This window comes from Tinamus guttatus, unplaced genomic scaffold (genome assembly GCF_059628265.1).
Source record: "Tinamus guttatus ecotype Peru unplaced genomic scaffold, ASM5962826v1 Tinamus_guttatus_pri_ptg000048l, whole genome shotgun sequence".
NCBI lineage: Eukaryota > Metazoa > Chordata > Aves > Tinamiformes > Tinamidae > Tinamus > Tinamus guttatus.
In genome coordinates this window covers 7,629,119-7,647,740 of record NW_028288582.1, presented here as the reverse complement: position 1 = coordinate 7,647,740, position 18,622 = coordinate 7,629,119, and the positions used below count along the sequence as shown (strand labels likewise).

General features: G+C 37.7%; 1 protein-coding gene across 2 annotated transcripts in view; it reads left to right on the top strand.

Moving 5' to 3' along the window:
- TECPR2 (tectonin beta-propeller repeat containing 2) overlaps positions 1–18,323 on the top strand; it is a 38,492-nt gene extending 20,169 nt beyond the window's left edge. The window contains exons 15-20 of one of the 2 annotated variants that reach the window (XM_088539643.1): positions 104–193; positions 2,148–2,381; positions 5,925–6,073; positions 15,835–15,976; positions 17,243–17,392; positions 17,687–18,323. In XM_088539643.1, the coding sequence (XP_088395769.1) occupies positions 104–193; positions 2,148–2,381; positions 5,925–6,073; positions 15,835–15,976; positions 17,243–17,392; positions 17,687–17,844 (923 nt within the window). In that variant the 3' untranslated portion in view covers positions 17,845–18,323. The remainder of the gene's footprint in view (positions 1–103; positions 194–2,147; positions 2,382–5,924; positions 6,074–15,834; positions 15,977–17,242; positions 17,393–17,686) is intronic. The other variant, XR_015914389.1, reaches the window with a different exon arrangement.
- The last annotated feature ends 299 nt before the right edge of the window (positions 18,324–18,622 follow it).

Genomic DNA, 18,622 nt, shown 5'->3' with positions numbered 1-18,622 from the left:
GTTTAATGTTGGCTTAACATTTAGTCCAAGTCCTTTCCTTTTTAAAAGGACACTTTAAAATTAAAAATGAAGTTTTATGCTGATATTACACTTTTCTTTCCAGGCACTTACTGGAATAATATTGTGCCTCGTGGTACTGCCTCTGCCACAAAGTGGATTTTTGTATTGGCTTCCACGGCTTCATCTAAAGAAGGTAAGTGAATCGATGCAGGAATGTAATACCTTTCTTAATAAGAGAACTGATGGTGAAAGTAATTAAATGGTGTTACACTGTAAGGTGTTTGGTGCTATTTATTTTTGTAAATAAGGATCCTAAATATTTTCAATAAGGTTAAAATATGTCTAAAACTACTGGAAGTGGGGGAAAAATGATAAAAGAAACCACCAAGAAACCACCTAGAAACCACCTTTTCTGGGAGAAAGATGTTCTGCTCTTTCTGATTGGCCTCACTGACTGGTCTTTCCAAAGGCATATTCAGGAGCAATATATCTCCTAAATGGAGAGGTGCCAGGGTGTTAACATAGAAGCTTATGTAGAAAGTGTATGCACTAAGGACTGAAAAGGACTAAGTTCTTCAGCGCAGTCTGAGAGAAGGGGTAAAACTTAAATGGTTAAGAGGTACTGTGGTAGTTTAATTGCCCTACTGTAAGGGGCAAGGCACTTTCCATAAAATACAGAATAATTCTCCAGTCTCCAGGAGGTGATTAAATGAGAAGAAATCCAGTCATGTGTATGTAGATATATTTTTGCCATTCATTTAGTGCTAACATCCCTGGTTTTGTAGTAGTTCTGTCCACAGAACTACTGTGGATACTGTCCACAAGTGCCAAATTCTATATGGATTTTTCAATTTATACCTTGTAAATGAACTGCTTAAAGCTGAAAAGTTCTTAAAAATAAGGATAGAGAGCTGTGACTTCATGAAATCCTTAAGTTTCTGAAAAGGTAACTTCTCATAACCCTTTAAATTGTTGCTATTATCATAAGATTGTTGCAGTCTGATGTTAATTGAAATCAAGTAACTCTAGTAGGAACATTTGAATGCCTTTCACTTTGGCCTCTGGTTGTCTAATAAGCTGAACCTTACTACAGTAAGGCCTTTGTCAGAGGAACATTAATGTTATGTTACAGAAGTGGAAAAAGAAACAAAAAAATCTGGTAAAAAACTGCACAAAGTTATTGCCATGGTACTGGGAATGGTACTTCCAGTTTCTGGCTGCAGATTCTGTATCTCTTTTCCTTTTTTTTTTTTTTTTTTCTCCTGTATCCATCTTTCTGTCTCTTAGTTATTCTTTTAAAGGGAATGAAAAGCGGATTTTAACATTTTATTTGTACATTCTCAAATCAATGGAAACTTTTGTAATGGTTTGGCTGGGATTTGCTTCAAGTTCAGCAACTTGTGAATAGAAGTAGCAAGTTATTTGCATTTTAGCATGTTTCCAAAGAGGTGAATGTCTGTGATTCTAACAGTGAGTTATTTTCTAAGACATGGGTTTGCATCAGCTTTAATCTTAGCAGAGACGTAGAACAAGGTTGGGGGTTTAGAAGAGGGCCATGTTTAAGAGCAGTAACTTCCTAAATTGCCCCAGCATGATTTGCCAGAACTTTTAATATGAAATTTTGGAACATGCTTTGCTGGAATGCCTCTACCAAACATGCACTTTTCCTGACAATGCAGTTATTGAAACAGAATGGCACACTTTATTGGTAATTTTTTGCTGGGGAGTTCCGGTGTTACAGTTAGTGCAATTTCCTGCTGTTATAAGTATACTAGCTTAATTGGCAAGTATGTGTGATTAAGACTGAAACACAATGTGGTCTTTCAAAAGCAACTTCAGGAGAAAGGACAAAGATGATTTGGAAGGGGGAAGGGATAAGCATTAGATTAATATATACATCTCTTCCCTATATCTTAGCTCCTTCAAGGGAAATCACTTACCATTTTCTGCATTTGAAGAGTGAATTCTTGGACGCCTGAAAAAGAACTTAGGATGCTTATTTGGACTTGGATGTGTTCTTAAGATTTTCGAGAAGACCTAATTCAGTCTTCAAATGTACTAATCACTTTTTCAGAGGAAGCAGAGTATGTAAGCTTTCTCAGAGTAGATTAAGAATGGTTTTAATACTAGAAATGTCCTTTCCTTAGGAAGCTTTCTGTGGCTGTGCCAAAGCAGCAAGGATCTGTTCTGTGTCAGTGATCAGAATCCACAGTTTCATCCTTCCACGGTGCAGCTTCCCCCGGAGGCTGAAATGGTGCATTATTCTGCCTGCCAGGATGCCATCTGGGGCTTGGATAGTCTCGGGCAGATATTTATCAGGACACTGTCACCCAGCTGTCCAACAGGGATGCACTGGACAAAACTGGATCTCTCCCAACTAGGTATGACTTTTTTTTTTTTATTGAGCTAATTCTGTTAACTTATCTCTTAAAGATGATCAGTATTTTCCTTCAGCAACATCTTTGGTTTACTGATATGGAATAGTACAATAGTATCTTACAGTAATGGGCATTGCTGTAGGGTATTGTAAAATATGAACAACTATTGCCTTCCATATTTCATTTAGCCATTTGCAGGAGACAGAATGTCCACCCTTCATGTGGCTGTACAGATGTACCTGTAGCTCTAGTTAGGCTAACTCTTGTTCTGTGAGCTGTGGTACTGTCGTTATGTGATTCTTAGCTGTTTTGTACACAAAGCTCTGAATTTTATGTGAGCCTGGCAAGGAAAAATTATGTTCCAAGAATTGCATCATCCATAGTCGATGCAGCTGATGACACTGTTGCATTCAGATTGATATAGATCTTGCAATCCAGCATAATGTTGAGAATGTGCTGCTAGTTAACTTGTCTTTTATTTGGTCAGGCCTAAGGCCAAAACTGTTGCAACTGTTTTGATTGTTTAAGTATCCCCATGATTTGGTTCTTTCCGTCAGAGATATGGGTAATCTGACTATTTGCCACTTAAACCGAAGTACAATATTACTAGTTAATTACTTTTTGTTTCCATGATAAGCTGCATTCATGTTTTAAGAAGAGGTGAATGAAATGGAAAATATGCACTATTTCTGTACCACTTTAAAAAATAATTCAGCTGTCTTTTAAAGAAGGAAAAAAAAAAAGAAAAAAATTTAATGATGGCATTCATGATTGGTCTCAGAGCAGACAAGCGATATATATTTTTTTCTTTTATTTAGGATTAAGCAGAGGCAGACTCAGCTGGCAAACTTTAAATTTCGCATACAATTTTAGTATAATACAGTTTGTAATTCTGTATGTAAAACTTTACAATGTCTTCAAAAATAATTTATATACAAGCAATGCATAAGGATAGGGATTGAAAATACCTCAGAAAATACCTTGGTTTCCAAACCTGAGGTATTGGTTCACAATCAGTAACCTGCTGTAGCTTAAGTCACTCTTGGTATCTCTGACTTTTGCTGACCTATAAGGCAGCCTTGTCCATATTCTCCTTCTTATCTGACTTAGTAGAACTTGAAACTCCCCTCAAGATATCACTGACTTCCAACAGTTTGGATAATAACCATGAAACTGATTGAATTTTTTTTTTTTTTTTTGCTGTTATATATTTTTATCTGAAAATCTCAAATATTCACACATGTAAATCATTGTAGTTGGTGCTAGCTGATTTTAATAACACTGGCTTGTAAACTTGACAGTTCAAGCCTTGCATTCAGCCGTATCTCTTAGCTTAGTTGCTCCCTCTGGTGGCACTGTGGGCATCTGGGATCACAAAATACTTAAGGCATCCCCCTTTTCCGTTGCTGCAGGTTAATAATAAAGCATGAATATTTTTAGGCCATTTTCCTTCAATTAAATGCATTTGGTAGACCACTGCTGACAAGGTAGTGCACATCTACAGTTGTAATATTAGGCCTTTTATTTGCTATAATATAGATGAAAAAGCAGAACTGTAGTTGCTCTTCAAGTGTACATTTAACTTTGCTCCTGAAACATTAAGACTTCCTATTGACTGTTTTTTGTTGTTGTTGTTTGTTTGCTTTTAAAAAAGCAAGTTGCTGTAAAAATATTCGGCATTCTGTTACGGGAGTGAATGAGTTGCCTGCTCTGATGTTGAAGTTCTTGTATGCTGGCGGTGCTTCTGCTTGCCTTCACTCTATGTACTGGCTGTTGCGTCTAGTAAATTATTTTGTTTAGGACTCCCCTATCTGTATCAAGGTTTCTAAACACAGTAGAATGACCCTTTGCTTTCAACAATAAGTGATGTCTCTGAGTCACACTGCTCTTCCTAATCAGTGGGTAAATGCATGACCTTCTCCTGAGGTAAAAACAGTAAGTAGGAGGCCAAAACATTTACAGAAGGGCTGCGTTTTTGAATATCAAATTGTACTGTAGACGTAAATAATACCAGCTCTGCCGAGTAGGTGATATGTGATTCCATGTTTGAGTGCTCTGACGCTTATTTGGCTCAGAAGGGCTCAACAGCTGAGACATCATATGACAAGGCCATTACGGCTAGTCATACCTTGTTACAAGGAATAATAAAGTTGTAACTAAAGCTTTGCCTTTAGCTGAATGTCACACCTCTGCCTGCAATAGAAGGTTATAGTCTAGATGTTCTTATTCCAAGCAGTAGATGTTCTTGTGTATAGTTTTGTTATTTAAGGAGCTGCTAAATAAAATGAGGTGAGGTGAGTTTTGAGGTGAGGTAAGTTAATTCAAATTCCTTTGAACCAGAAGGTTAAATAACTTTGGTTAATGAGATCTGTTTGCTGATACAATTAACTAAAAGATAAGGTCGAGTGGCCCTATTGTCCCCTTTTCTATCCCTAAACAGGTCTTAATGACAGGGAATGTTGCCTTCTGAAGAAATAAAAGTTTAAACTTGTACTCCGTAGAATTAAATTGCCTCCCCTCTTTAAGGAATGCTGTGTATGAGTCACTTTGCAAAGGTTTGTTGCTAGATTTCACATCCCTGAAGAGAAAACTGTTACCAAGAATGGGATATCCCAAGCAGCACTGGCATGTTCAGCCACAAGCTAAGCCTATTTTTAGAGTCCCTAGCTGGGCGTCTGACCAGAGCATTCCTCTGTAGTGTATCTGTACTGGTTGGGTGTCTCTTTTCCTATAACATGTTTTCCATTGCTTGGCATTGTGTTCTTCCAACTCTGAGAGAGGAAAAATAACATGTTAAACGCATTACATCACATGGTTATTTTTAAATTAATATGAAAGAGTGAGTGTTCAAGTTAGTTAACAAGAAGTTCATTTTAATCTAAAAATGTGTACCTTTTAATGGCAAAATTTATGATGTTTTTGTGATATCTTGCTGTGCTAACTTAAGGTTAAAACACTACTGCAGTTTTGAGATGTGTAATAAAAAGATAGTGCTGAATATAAATGCATTTGAAAATCAGACTCTTGTTTACAGATTTAATGATGATATGTTAAAATGTTAATCCATATGCTGCATTTTTTTTCAAGTGCTGTTAGCATTAGGAATGTTCATTGCTGAGTATTTAGATCATTTAGTATTTATAGATTGACAGCATTGAAATTCTATAAGCATGACTAGTGATAGAGAAGTTCACATGGGGTCATGTGAAATTTTGTCTAGTCACTGAAAACATTTGTGTCACCATTTTTCCCCATCTTGAATTCAGTTATTTTAATAGTGTAATTTTAGTGTGCTTTATAAATGGCAGGATCTTATGACCAAAACATTTATTTTTAGATTAGAAAGAAAAGTACCTCACAGATGCAAGCTCTTGGTTTTATTTGGTATCTGGTGGGTTTTTTTCCTTTCAAAAGTTGTATTAACTATTAATAACTTTTATGTGACTATATTTTAAAATGAATTTAATATAATCTTGCCTAAATAAAAGGGGCCATTATTAGACAACTTAGAAAAATGCAAAATTGCTCATAAGTCTCTATCATTAGGTGCTGTAAAGCTCATCAGCTTGGCCTGTGGAAATCAGCATGTTTGGGCCTGTGACACCAGTGGTGGCGTTTATTTCCGTGTAGGAACTCAGCCTCTTAACCCAAGTTTGATGCTTCCTGCGTGGATAATGATTGAGCCACCTATACAGGTAAAACATATATGCATATATATATTTTTTTTCTTTCCATCCTTAATGAAAGTTTATACTTTTAGACTTCTAATAACACAGAGCTTTATAGGCATGTAAGAGAAGGCAAGCTTGAACCATATACCAACTACGTGCTTGTATGCCAGCCAAGAGACTAGATTGGCAAACAGTACCAAGCAGAGGGAGTGGGAAGGCTCTGCTCACATGGCATTACACTGAAATGCCTCCTTCCCTTTTCCTTTGTCCTCACCCTTGTGAATCTTGGATACTTGCCAGGGTGCTCTGCCAATTCAGGGGCTTTCTTCATCATCCCCTAGTTTGTAAGTGTGCAGTACAAGTGCAGCTGTACTCTTCCCTTGTTCCTGGAACGAGCGTGTTTGATATCCTTTCTGCCTGCCTGCTGAGAGGAGCAGAGTGGAAAGAAGTCTCCTAGACTATCCTAGGAGCATCCGTTCTGAATGTGGAGAATGGACAGAATGTTTCTGGCTGCTGTAATCACCTCTTAAACCTCAGTGTTTGCTCTCATTGCTGCTCTAATCCTTTGCAAGTTTAACAATAAAATGAGTGTAATTTCTGTGCCATGTGTTGGGACAGATGTAGTAGAAATGACCTCTGACTATTGATTTCATTCTTTGCTCCTTGGCATGAAGTCACTTGAACTGTCACTGATCTAGGGTGGTAGCACTGGGTGTGTTTGCATACTTGATTTATGTTTGCAGTGTTACAGAACATCTCCTGAAGATTTTGAAACGTATGGAACTTGAAAGGTCATATTAAGAAAGAAAAGTAAATTTGTGGCAGTCTAATTGCAATAGCTTGTTTGTTTTTACATCATTCCATTTTAGTTCTGCTTATCTCTTAACAGCTAATGATTAGCGTCTTCCGCTAATCTTAGCGTGTAGCAGCAAAGAAGTAGAGAAGCAGGGAATAAATGTGCAAATTTGCATCCCATCAGTTATCACTGTGCTGGATAGAGTAATCCTCTTGTGTGCAAAATGTGGTGAAGCAGAACTTCAGAAATGGCAGCTTGTTTGGGAGAACAGCAGAAATGTGTGTTTAAAAAAGAGTGCCAGTATCACTTGAGCAATGATTCTTGCAGCAAGGCACAGGTTACGCTGCTCGCTCTGTGTGTGCTGCAGGTGGATCTTTCTTATGTCATCTGTAATAGATAAATTTTGCCCATTACCAGGGGTCGGGGCAGCAGGAAGAGGAGCCTAGAGATACAGATGATGGTGCCTTCCTCAAGGGTATTATTTTTAATGTATTTTCCTGTATTCCACCATGTATTCCACTTCCCCAAGTCTGCTATGAGACAGAGAATTATGCGACTTAAATGCTTAATTTCATCCTATAAGCTCTTAGTGATGACTTGTTTATCCAGGAAAACAGCCTGAAATAGCTGCTTCACTGCCCTAAAGCCATTTTGCTGTCACTGAGTGGATTCTCTATTCCTTTACAGAAGTTGATTAAACTACTTAATATGTTCATGAGAAGTCAGGGTGCCTTGTAGTTCATTATGTTGCAGTCATTTGCTTTTGTGAAGGTCTCTAATTGGTCTAGGTTGAAATCAGTATTTGTGTCTTTCCAAGGAAGTTGAATGATGTTGCTTTCTGAAATGACAACTTTGAGACCCAGAGGATTTCCAAATACTAACAGTATTTGGTCAACAAATTCAATGAATAATGACTGAGGACTCTCCAGTAAGCAATATTAGGTTATTTTTAACAGTCCCTCACTATTGTCCCTTAATTTGCCCTGACACTGCTTATGCTGCATTACAGTATCTTCAGAACAGCAGATGTATTACAAGAAATACCTGTGAATGATTCAGTCCTTTTCTGTCTGAAGAAGGCAGTCGAAACTGTCTTTCAGTTGCTTCAGGTACCAAAGCACTCTCAAATCACATAGTATCCATAGTTGGTTTAAAATTTCATTCCCCAGTGAATGTCAAAACCCATATGACTTCTTGTATCCCAGGTCTCATGACTTGTGAGAAGCTTGTGTATAGCTGCAGACTCTGCTTTAACAGTGTAGCTCCTTGTTAAAGGAGTGTTGTAATTGCCCAGCATCTAGCAAAACTTCCCAAATGTATTCAGAGGCAATAGTTTCATTTAGATTTTATACTGAAGTCTATTACTGTAAGTTCAATCTTTGATTCTTAAGACAGGTGAGCTTTTATATATATATATATATATATATATATATATATATATATATATATATATATATAAAAGTTTACATATATATATATATATATATGTAAACTGAAATAGCTCTCATTTGTTAGTCTTCCTGTTGCTTATGACCGCAGTATCTCTTCATAGTAAAGACTACATTTTATATTCTCTACTGTCTCCTTTCACCTCTATTTTATCCAATATTTTAAAAGTGATTGATATGATCCTTATAATATTTTGAGCAGCAGTAGTTGATACATAGACATTTTCTGCACTTTAGCTATTCTCTTTTGCAGTCTGAAAGTCAAAGTAAGTTTGTAGTTAAGTCACTTTTTGGAAGTTGCTTTAAGGATCTTGACAAGGCTGATCAAAGTCTTTGAAACGATTCTTGACCAGAAAACAGGCAGTATTTTTCATTCCGCTGTTGCTATGCAATGCAAAACTCTTATATGCTCTAGCATATCTCTATACACTTACACTTAACTCCCGTGAATGATCAAGCCATATAAACGTTAAGTATGTAGTTACTGTAAATTATCTGTGTATATTTATGAAGATTTCATGCTTTTTAGATGTATATCCTAAGAATTAATTTAAAAATGGAATATAAAAAATACTTAAACATACTTAAAACAATTTGGGTGATTATAGAATAAAAGTTGATCAAAAGTTAAAAGTTATTTTCACTATTACTTGTCCCTTAATTTGCTAATTTGCTTAAAGATCCCTAAATGTGAGATACTTTTTCCCCAAAGAACTGTTACTACGTTTCAACTCTGATTTATTTATTTATTTTTAATTTTCCCCTGCACCTACTGAAAAAATTGCAGTGGCAAAATCTAATTTTGAGAAATGCTCATTTTTCTACAGGTCCTGCTTAAAACAGACTATAGAAGCATCATGAGACTTGCATTAACTGATATATAAGATCAAACTGATCATTGCATTAACTGATATATAAGATAAAAAGGAAACAAAGATCAGGAGAACTATTTCTAGTGAGTCACTACTCATCTATTGCTTGTAAACAAACAATCATACCCTAAAAATAGTTTACATGTTTTATTAATTTCACTTTCTTGCTACTCTGTGTTCATTTACATCCAGAACTTAATGGAATGAAAGGTTCGAAAAAGCTGTCTTGTAAAATAAAGAAGTTATGTAAATATCCATGTGATTTATCATGACTGTGGAGAGAGAGGACTTGTTTAATGAGATGTTCACTATTTGGTCACTGTATAAACCTGTTTGTTCTGTGTAATTACTCGGGTTGGCAAAGGAGAACTGCTTAGCAGTGTTTGCCATAAAATGGTCCCTTGTAACTTTTCAAGTTAAGAGAAACTTTTGATTTCCTACTTGTCCCCTGAACAGGCTAATCTTTATCTTTCTATTTTTTCAGCTTGATACTTAACTAATAGAAGGTGCTTAGAATTCTTGCTGTTCTAGGAGGCACAATTTTCTTTTTTCATGTACAAACATCAGGAACAGCACAAAAAAGTGGTCTGTCCACACATGTGCTATCCTTTGAACATTTTTAAAAACAAGAAGCAATAGATAGGGACATTCGAAAAGAAATGTAGTGTGTTTTGGTTTTGCAAATGAGAGAGGTTTCAATAACTGCATTTCCTTTAATCTGCTTCTAGTGTCAGGTATTTGGTTTGTGCCTATTAGATGACTGATGACTTACAAGAAATGGTTGCGACTTCCTTTGTTGCCTCTCTTCTTAAATACAGATCTGCATATTTTACCAGAAACTCAATGCAAATCTGAAGGCTTTCTTGCCTTTGCACTCTATGGCACTCTATTAAGGCCCATTTTATTAAGTCCAGTGTTATTAAGGCCAGTTTTATGCTAAGTGTTGCAGGAAGATGTGAACATTTTCTTCAAGATCAGATTTTTTTCTATTCTATCCCCCTGGTAGGTCAACTTCAAAGCTGATTAATAGCGGTGAATTATTCTGTTGAATGCACTGTAATTTTTACTTTCAAGACACAGATGATTCTGTCTGCCAGGAAAACCATTTCTTTTGGTGCCTAATCGACATGACTGCTCATTTCAAGTCTGTTTTAGCTGGTGCAGAAGTGCTTGCTTTCCTTGAATAGTGCACAGATGTCTCTGTAGCTGCTGCAAGCTCCGCTTCAAAGTGCTGAGGCAACATAGGTGAGAGGGAAGAAATAACTATTTTTTATTAGCTCATTTCTGTTTAGCTTGGAGAGGCAATACACTCATTAACCCTTCAGGTTATCTGCACACCAGACTAGCAACTTTCCTATTCCATATACCCTTAGCTATGTGAGGCCTCTGAAGACACTAGTAAGGGAAGAGTTTTTATTTTCCTAGAGGAATTTTGTTATCAATAAGATGCAGAGAAAAACAATCCTTGGCAGTTTTGAGAGCATCTGTGTCTGGATGAGTTACAAATAACTCTAGGAGATCAAAGCTCCTGCTGCAGTGTTTTGGTTGGCAGTTGGTTGGCAGTTTGGTTGTTTTAGAGTACCAGGATATCTGTTCTTCACAGCCATGGTGCCTTTCTTGGAAATCATAACTTACATAAAAGATATTTTAAATGATGAAAAATATACCTCCAGCACATAGTAAAACACTCTGATTTCACTGCACAGTTCAGTGCTTATTTTCTTGCCTTTTGTTGCTAGCTAGGAAAAGTGATGCCAGTGTATTTGGGGGTTTTCTGTGTAGGAGTTTCAGCCTTCTAGCATTTGTTTTAAGGCATGACTATCGTCATGTTCAGAAAAGTGGATGTGTAGCCTGTCACAGCTGATAGCAATTGCTATCAGCACCAGAAGGTTCAGATCACAAAAAGCACGCCCGAAAACTGAGTAGAGGAACCTTCTGTTTATTCCACTTGAAAATACAATCTTGGTAATGTATTTACTCTTTGACAAGACTGACACTGAAAGTACTTGTGGGAAGGAGAATGTTCTATTTTCACACCTTAATTTGATCAGGGCTAATAACATTTTCAAACCTGGACTCCTTCATTGTGCCCATATTTCTGTCACAGTTATCTATTCATTTAATTTTTTTCTCCAGAGATTAAGAAACATATTTAACCTTCAGTAAGGTATATAAAAATAACTAAAGCTGCCATTCTGAAACTTGGCATTAAAAATATAGTATGGCCAAAGGGGAGAGGTCAAGAAAATTGACTCTTGCTTTTCGACTTCTCCTCCTAATTATGCTAGCTAGAGGTCTCAAACTATGACCACTTGTTCTCTAGAGGCCAAAAGTGGTGGGTAGAGTCATGTTTTATTTCAAAGACTTCTGAGAAAATGGTGCTCCAGTTTTTTATTCAATAAATAATATTCTTTCTCTGACAGTTTTATAGCAATGCTCCTGAAAAACATGAGACTTCCAAGAAGGCTAAACATGTATTCATAATCTTTCCCGCTCCTCTATTTTGTCTTGAACTTCCTTGCAAAGGAAAGGGGATGCTTAATTTGGCAAGTTTGTCACTTGTTCTGCTTCTGAAACTCTTTTAAATGCAAAAACATTTTGATCAGTGCTGATCTTAGCCTGCTCCTCAGGCTTTCTTGACATTTGCAATGCTGAAAGTGGTTATTACCTTTTTCAAATTGAATTTGGAAAATAATCTCCAAATAGCTAGGCCCTGGTTAGGTGGTCTCTCTTTAAGTTATCTTCTTTATTTGTCTTACTAGTTAGCACACTCTGGATGTCTGCTAGTCATCAAACTAATCAGGAAAGCCTGAGCTGCACATACTGCTCTGCAATATGAGAAATCTGTCAGATTTGGCATTCTTACGGAGTGGCCTGGAAGAGCTGAAGACATTTCTGATTTATCTTTTATCATTTGAGGAGAACATTCATGCTGCTTGTTGCCACTAATCGTTATAAAAAGGATAGGATTTGGACAGGCTGCAAATGTTATGTTTAGTCTTCCTCATGCTGTATATTTGGAGCAGAAGAGATAGTGGAGGTCTGCTGACACGTGAACTCTCTACTGGTCTGAAAAGTGACGTGGAACACGTTCAGATGCTTTTGGGGGTGTCTGTGTGTGTGGTTCCTTTCCCTGTTCACAAGGACATTGAGTCAGTGTGGTTTGGGTTCACAGAATTACAGAATGCTTAAGGTTGGAAGGGACCTCTAGAGATCATCTAGTCCAAGACCCTGTTCCAGCAGGGACACGTAGAGCACGTGGCACAGGGTGGCATCCAGGCGGGTTTGGAAGATCTCCAAGATGGAGAAGGAGACTCCATAACCACCCAGGGCAGCCAGTTCCAGGGCTCCCTCACAGTAAAGAAGTTCTTCCTCATAGGGAGGTGGAACTTCCTATGTTTCAACTTACACCCTTTACCCCTTGTCCTGTCACCGGCCACCACAGTTCAGCTGTGACTGAAGCAGTAGTTCAGAAGGGAAATGGTTTGTTTCAGATTTGCATCAGGTTTTGTTTCCTTTGTGTATACAAAGTTCTTCTGCTGAAGCTTATTTCTGTCAGGTTTCCAGAAGGAATCCAGGTGACCTGCATAGTGTTAGGAAAGCTAATGGGCAAGGTGATAAATGTATTTAGCACAGACACTGTTTCCTGACGTTGTTTTGGGAGTTGATCAGTTAGGTGCTTCTTTCAAATTTATTTCGTTTTTTTCAGCGTTGGTTTTCTTCAAACTCTTGGACTGAGCAAACAAAATATGTTTCAGTGCCCTTATCTGTAGCAGACAATGCAGGAGATGCTCACGGTGCAATTTTGAATGTGGCAAAGTTTACAGCTGGCATGTGTCACAGCACGTGGCCACGGTGCGAGTCCGCGGGGCCAGCCGATAGAAGGGACTGGCAACCTTGTAGTTACGGTGCCAGAGCAGAGGACACAAGAATCTGGGTTCTCTTGGCTAAAACAGGCCCTCTTGAGGTTGGTTTTCAGATGTTTGGGAGTGTGTTGTTGAAAAAATTCCTGAGTTGTCTCCCATGTAAAAGGGAAACAGTGTGGTGGGTTTTTGGTTTGTTTATTTTGTTTTGTTTTTTTTAAAAAACATTACCCTTATTCCCCTTATTATATACCCTGATATTACCCTTTAAAATCGAAAACTCTTCAGTAAATTACACTTATGGCATATTTCAGTCAAGGTATATGAATGCTGTTGGAAGTTAAAGCAGTTGGGAAAAGCCTATGCTGAAATTATTTGTTTTTGAAATATGATAAGCAGTTCTAATAACTTGCACAGATATGTCTCTTTACTGCTGCAAGAAAACTCCATTTAATCTTTAAGTGTATCTGTAATAGACTTTTGTTTATTGTGGCATTGATGGCAAAATACTGTAAGTCCATTACTATAATTAGAACTTGCTGCAAATGAAGGGTGCCTGAGGTGTTTCCAGTAGGATTGTTCCAGAAGGGATGCATGTTGTCATGTCAAGAAAGTTGTAAATCAGTTGTATTTGCCTGCTTCGATAGCCCTCAGAATATCTTATCATGGATGGCTTCATGCTTTCTGGGCCTAATGTGCTTAAAACTTCTGCATCAGACTTAAATCTTTACTTGCTTTCTGGTGCTTTGTTCCTGCTCTGTTCCAAAAGCTGCTATATATAATTGTTTCATTAGCTCTCCTGTCAGTCATGTCCCTTGCTGTGTGTTTCACAAGAGGCAGAAAGTTGCAGCGTGATATTTTCTGTTCAGAGCTTGGGACGCTGCCACCAGTGTCTTGCCCGGATCCTGTGTAGTGAGAGCAAGGGGGGGATTGTGCTGCTGGTGACAGTTTATTGGAGTTAAGGAGCCTGAGAAAGGAAGAGAAGCCGAAAGTGAAGCACCCAGGAAGCTTCAGGAGGGGGATGGGAGCCTACTTAGAAAGACAACAAATGAGAAGATTTTTTGGGCAAGCTGGTAGAGATCTTTCTTTGAACTGGATCACTTCCTTTTGCTTCTTAGATACATTAGCACTGTGCAGTTGGGTAGAGGTAGCTGCTCCTAATTTTGCCTGAGCCTACTTTCATATAAGAAACTATCTAGCTGTGGCATCATACAACCCCTTCATGCACTTGCTCCTTTGGAATATTTTGTCTGCTTTCTTAACTTCTGCTCTCCATAATCCTGCTGTAATGCCCAGGTTTAGGTACCTACTGTAAGCACTCAATAGGTATTGGAAATACTCTTCCAGTTCCTCCTATGGAAATTTTTCAAAGTAAATGAAGGAAATTTTTCTAAGCAAATAATAGAAGAGGAGAATGGGAGACCAAGTAGCTGCGGAAAGAGACAAATAAAAAAGGGAGGGGAAAAATAGGTCTGGAGTCAAGGATGAGCGTAACTTTCAGTGGAGAGGCAGCAAGACCAGAGGTGAGAGTTCATTTCCTCCCCACCCTGTGACGTCCCCTTGAGTGACCAAGTATGATAGGCAGGCTTTATGCCTGTTTGTAGTCCTGTGATTTATTATACTGCCAAATGGCAATCTGAACGTAGCTAAGCACTTACGTAACCAACACACACAAATAACTTCGGTGAGTTGGGTCAGCCCCACCCCAGGACCAGAATTTTAAAGGCAGAAACAAAGCAGAAAACTGTACATACACAGAAGGTCCATCAGGTACTTGGTCGGGAACTTAAGTATGCCTGTAATTATGATTATGAAATCACAGGCTTATACACGGGACGCTCATACATGTTTGCTCCAGCATAGATCATACTGAAAATTCAGCTTGTGCCTCAGACTAAAGCTGGGAATTCAGTGTTCCTCTGTAAGATGATGCATATTTCAGAGCATCTCACCATCTTGTTCAGTGCAACTTAAAGCTGACATGGTGTAAAATATCCTTCTTGTTCTTATCTGTGTTTTCCTTTCAATGTACATATTTTTCAGGATATTTGCAATTCTGTTGGCTTGTATGTTTTTCTACAGAACTGTCACCTTTATGATGTTTGTGAAATGTTGTGTCCAGTTACACTGTTTTTGAACAAAAATTCATAGAAATGGATAGAATAAAACTTGCCTGGGAAGAGAATGGGAAGAATATTTCCCTTGGCTTACTGGTGCCTAATATTGTAGATATTCCCTTGCAAATGTGACAGTTTCCATACTCCAGTGGTCTTAGAGTCCAGGTCTTATTCCTGTAGAATGGAATACTGGGAGGAAAGCAGATTACTGTGTCATTGTAAAGATGAGACCTTTAGAATTTATACACGTGCACATTGTATGTCTTTAGTAATATGGGGCAGTTTTAGATACATTAGGAAAACTATCAGATAGGTATAAGGAAAAATACTGCACTTCATTTCAGTCGAAGAGTTTTCACTTCAACTTGTAGTTGAAACTACCTGGTTGATATAAAAAGACTTAAGCAGAGATATTAATATATGTTCAGAAATATTGCACTTAGATATTGAACAATATGAATGAACTTCAAGTGGCATTCACTCAAAATTCCAGTTCATTCCTTTTTGCTAAGGAAGAGGCTGGCTTTGTAGAAAACGAATAATTTTGTACAATGACAAAATTAGTCTATTTTTTCCCTTTAATCTCTAGCACATAGTTTATTTCTGTTGCCTACTCTTGTGAGGAAGAAGTGTTTTGTATTTAAAGATAAAATAGTACAAAGTTTAAATGCTGTGCTTAATTTTTATAGCCAGTAGGAATCAACTTGGTCAGCATTCATTCAAGTCCAAATGATCAGATGTTATGGGCAATTGATAGCAAATGGAATGTCCATGTACGAATTGGAATTACAGATGAAATGCCAGTAGGCACTGACTGGGAACATGTACCAGGTAAAAATTAAAACATTAACTCCTTGTGCTTTCTGCCATATTCTCAGTCTTTTATTCTGTTATTTGGTTTTTGAATTGGATATTGGACCATTGCAATGCTTAAATTTGGTAATATTTACAGCAGTCAAGGATGCTTGCTTAAGTAGAAAAATAATAAAGTATTTGTTAAGGGGTTTTCTTTTAAAGAAGACTTGGACTTTCCCGGCCCCCCTCACCTCCTTACAAGCAGTGGGTAATTAGTGGGTGGTGGGCAGTCTCTTTGTCTGAAGAAAAAAATGATTTTTGTGTGAGTTTCCACTATGTATTTTTTTTCAGGCTGCTACCACTGAATTAGGTGGTACAATTTCCCTTCAGTGGGTACTAAAGCAGTGTTCTTAAGGAATATAAGATTACTTAGGAAAGTTTGTTTAAGTGTGACACAAAATGAAGGTCCTGTCCAGATGTGACTAACAAAAACCTAATTCTATTTTGTCCATTTTTCTGTTAGTCCTGCATGCTTGATACATTCTAGATTAGGTAGTAAGATCTTTGTCTTACCTGTAAAGAAAATGGAATTTTAGTTGTGTCTCTAAGTAACTGTGTATCAGTGCTGTGTGCTTTTTAAGTATGCTTAACTGCAGATTTTCCTAGCATTGCAGTTGCAGAATACCTGCACTCTTCTGAAGAAGAGGAAAAAAAAATCTTGATTGCTGTAACTTTAATTTGCCTAAGAAAAGCTAAGTGGCAGATCATTCTCTGCACAATAACAGAAACCAAGAGACCCCAGTGGGTCTCCGGAGGTTGTGTTTGGTGCTTGTGGCTGTAGCCACAGAAAATGTATCCACACTGCAGTATCCTTATGGTCCGTAGTTGCAAGGCCTCCAAAGTCTGCAATGAAAAAGCCTTTTTGTTCACAAATGCTTCATGTGCTGCAAGCAGCCTGCGAGCTGCGCTTTGGGAATTTGTGCTTTCCAATATCCTCCTTATATAGGACTAGAAGCTAAGATTGTGATAGCATCTACTCTGTTCAATGCCTTTATACTTGGTGTAAGGCAAAGCATAAAAAGGATTGAAGAGACAGTTCGGGACTTAGAAAGTCAGAGGGAAAGCAAGGCCTTTTTTGTGTGTGTGTGTCCTTTATAATGGAAAGGTTTTCTCTAGTATCAATAGATTATAAGATTATATAAAATTATTTTAGTCTTGCTGTCTTCTCTTGCTAAACTGCAAGTTTATTTAATTTATAAGGAAGCAGATCATTATTCCCTCCTCTCGTTTGATTGTCTTTAGGGCTTCAGGCTTGTCAGCTGGCCATAAGTACAAGAACAGTTTGGGCACGCTGCCCAAATGGGGACGTAGCTCGTCGATATGGCGTGACCGACAAGAATCCAGCAGGAGACTACTGGAAAAAGATTCCTGGAACTGTGTCACGCTTAACAGGCGAGTTGTTCTGCATAGCAATCCAGCATGTCGTGGACTGTTTTTTGTGACGTCTGCTTTGCTTTCTGCCATTCTACAACATACCTTTGTATAGTGCTCAGATTGATCATAAACAGGGAGAGTTGCATAGTCTATGTGCTTAACTGGCCATGAGCGTTTCATCAGGTTACTCTTGCATATTACAAAATAATTTTTTCTTGGCATAATTAGAAAAAAAAATCTGAATATTATTTAATATTTTGAAGCCTATTAATTAAGATCCTTTATTAAAAGATGGATAATTATGCTTTGCAGTGACCCCTCTAGATGAACTGTGGGCGATCAGTCCTTCAGGATCCCTTCTTCAGCGCCTCACCAAGACCTTTAGCCATTCCCATAATTTGCAGAAAAATAATGACATTTCTGTTTCGCTTCATACTGATGATTTTGAAGATGAATGGGAAGTGATATGAAGTCTCTCAAGCATGTAAAGCATGAAAAAAAACAGAAGAGGACGTACTGAATTCCCGTAATGTACGTTTAGAATGTTGGGATCTAAAAGCCACTCGTACTGGACCTGTGACATTAGCACTTTTGTATTGGAAAAACAGACATGTTAAATAGTCCCCAAACTGTGAGTTCAGGTGTCTGTTCCAGTATCTTTTTGGAGACGCTGTAGGTGTGACATACTGCAATTGTTATACTGTACTACTGTAGCAGTCTCTTTGGAAATATAACTCTTAACTTAATCTTATTAGCCATGAAAGTGACTATTTTACAACAGCATGCACACTAATACGTGTACTTCTTTTGAGAAGGAATTCTGTTACATTAAATATTTCTCTACAGCAGAAACGTTAAATATTTCTCATTTTCTTCTTGTACTTAGAACTCCAAACTGATGGGAATGCTCTGACTGTTGTACATTCTTTAGAATGAGGTTTCCCTTGCAGCATGGAACAAAATATGGCAAAGTATTTCTTAGTAAGATAATCTTGGAACTTCTTGATTACACAGCATTGGTGTTGAAATGAGCTCAGTTTGATCCATTTCCATTTAAGTATCTGCAAGGCTATTCTGTCCTCGTGTTTCTAGAAGTTTGTTTCATAAGTTGGCTTCATTAACAAGTGAGAAGTTTGGATTCCACACAATACTGGGGGGGATTTTTGCCCATTTCACGTAGCCATCAGGAAGCCGACAGTTTTCTGAGGGAAAGTCCCACATTGCAATAGGAAGAACTTGCACGCTGGG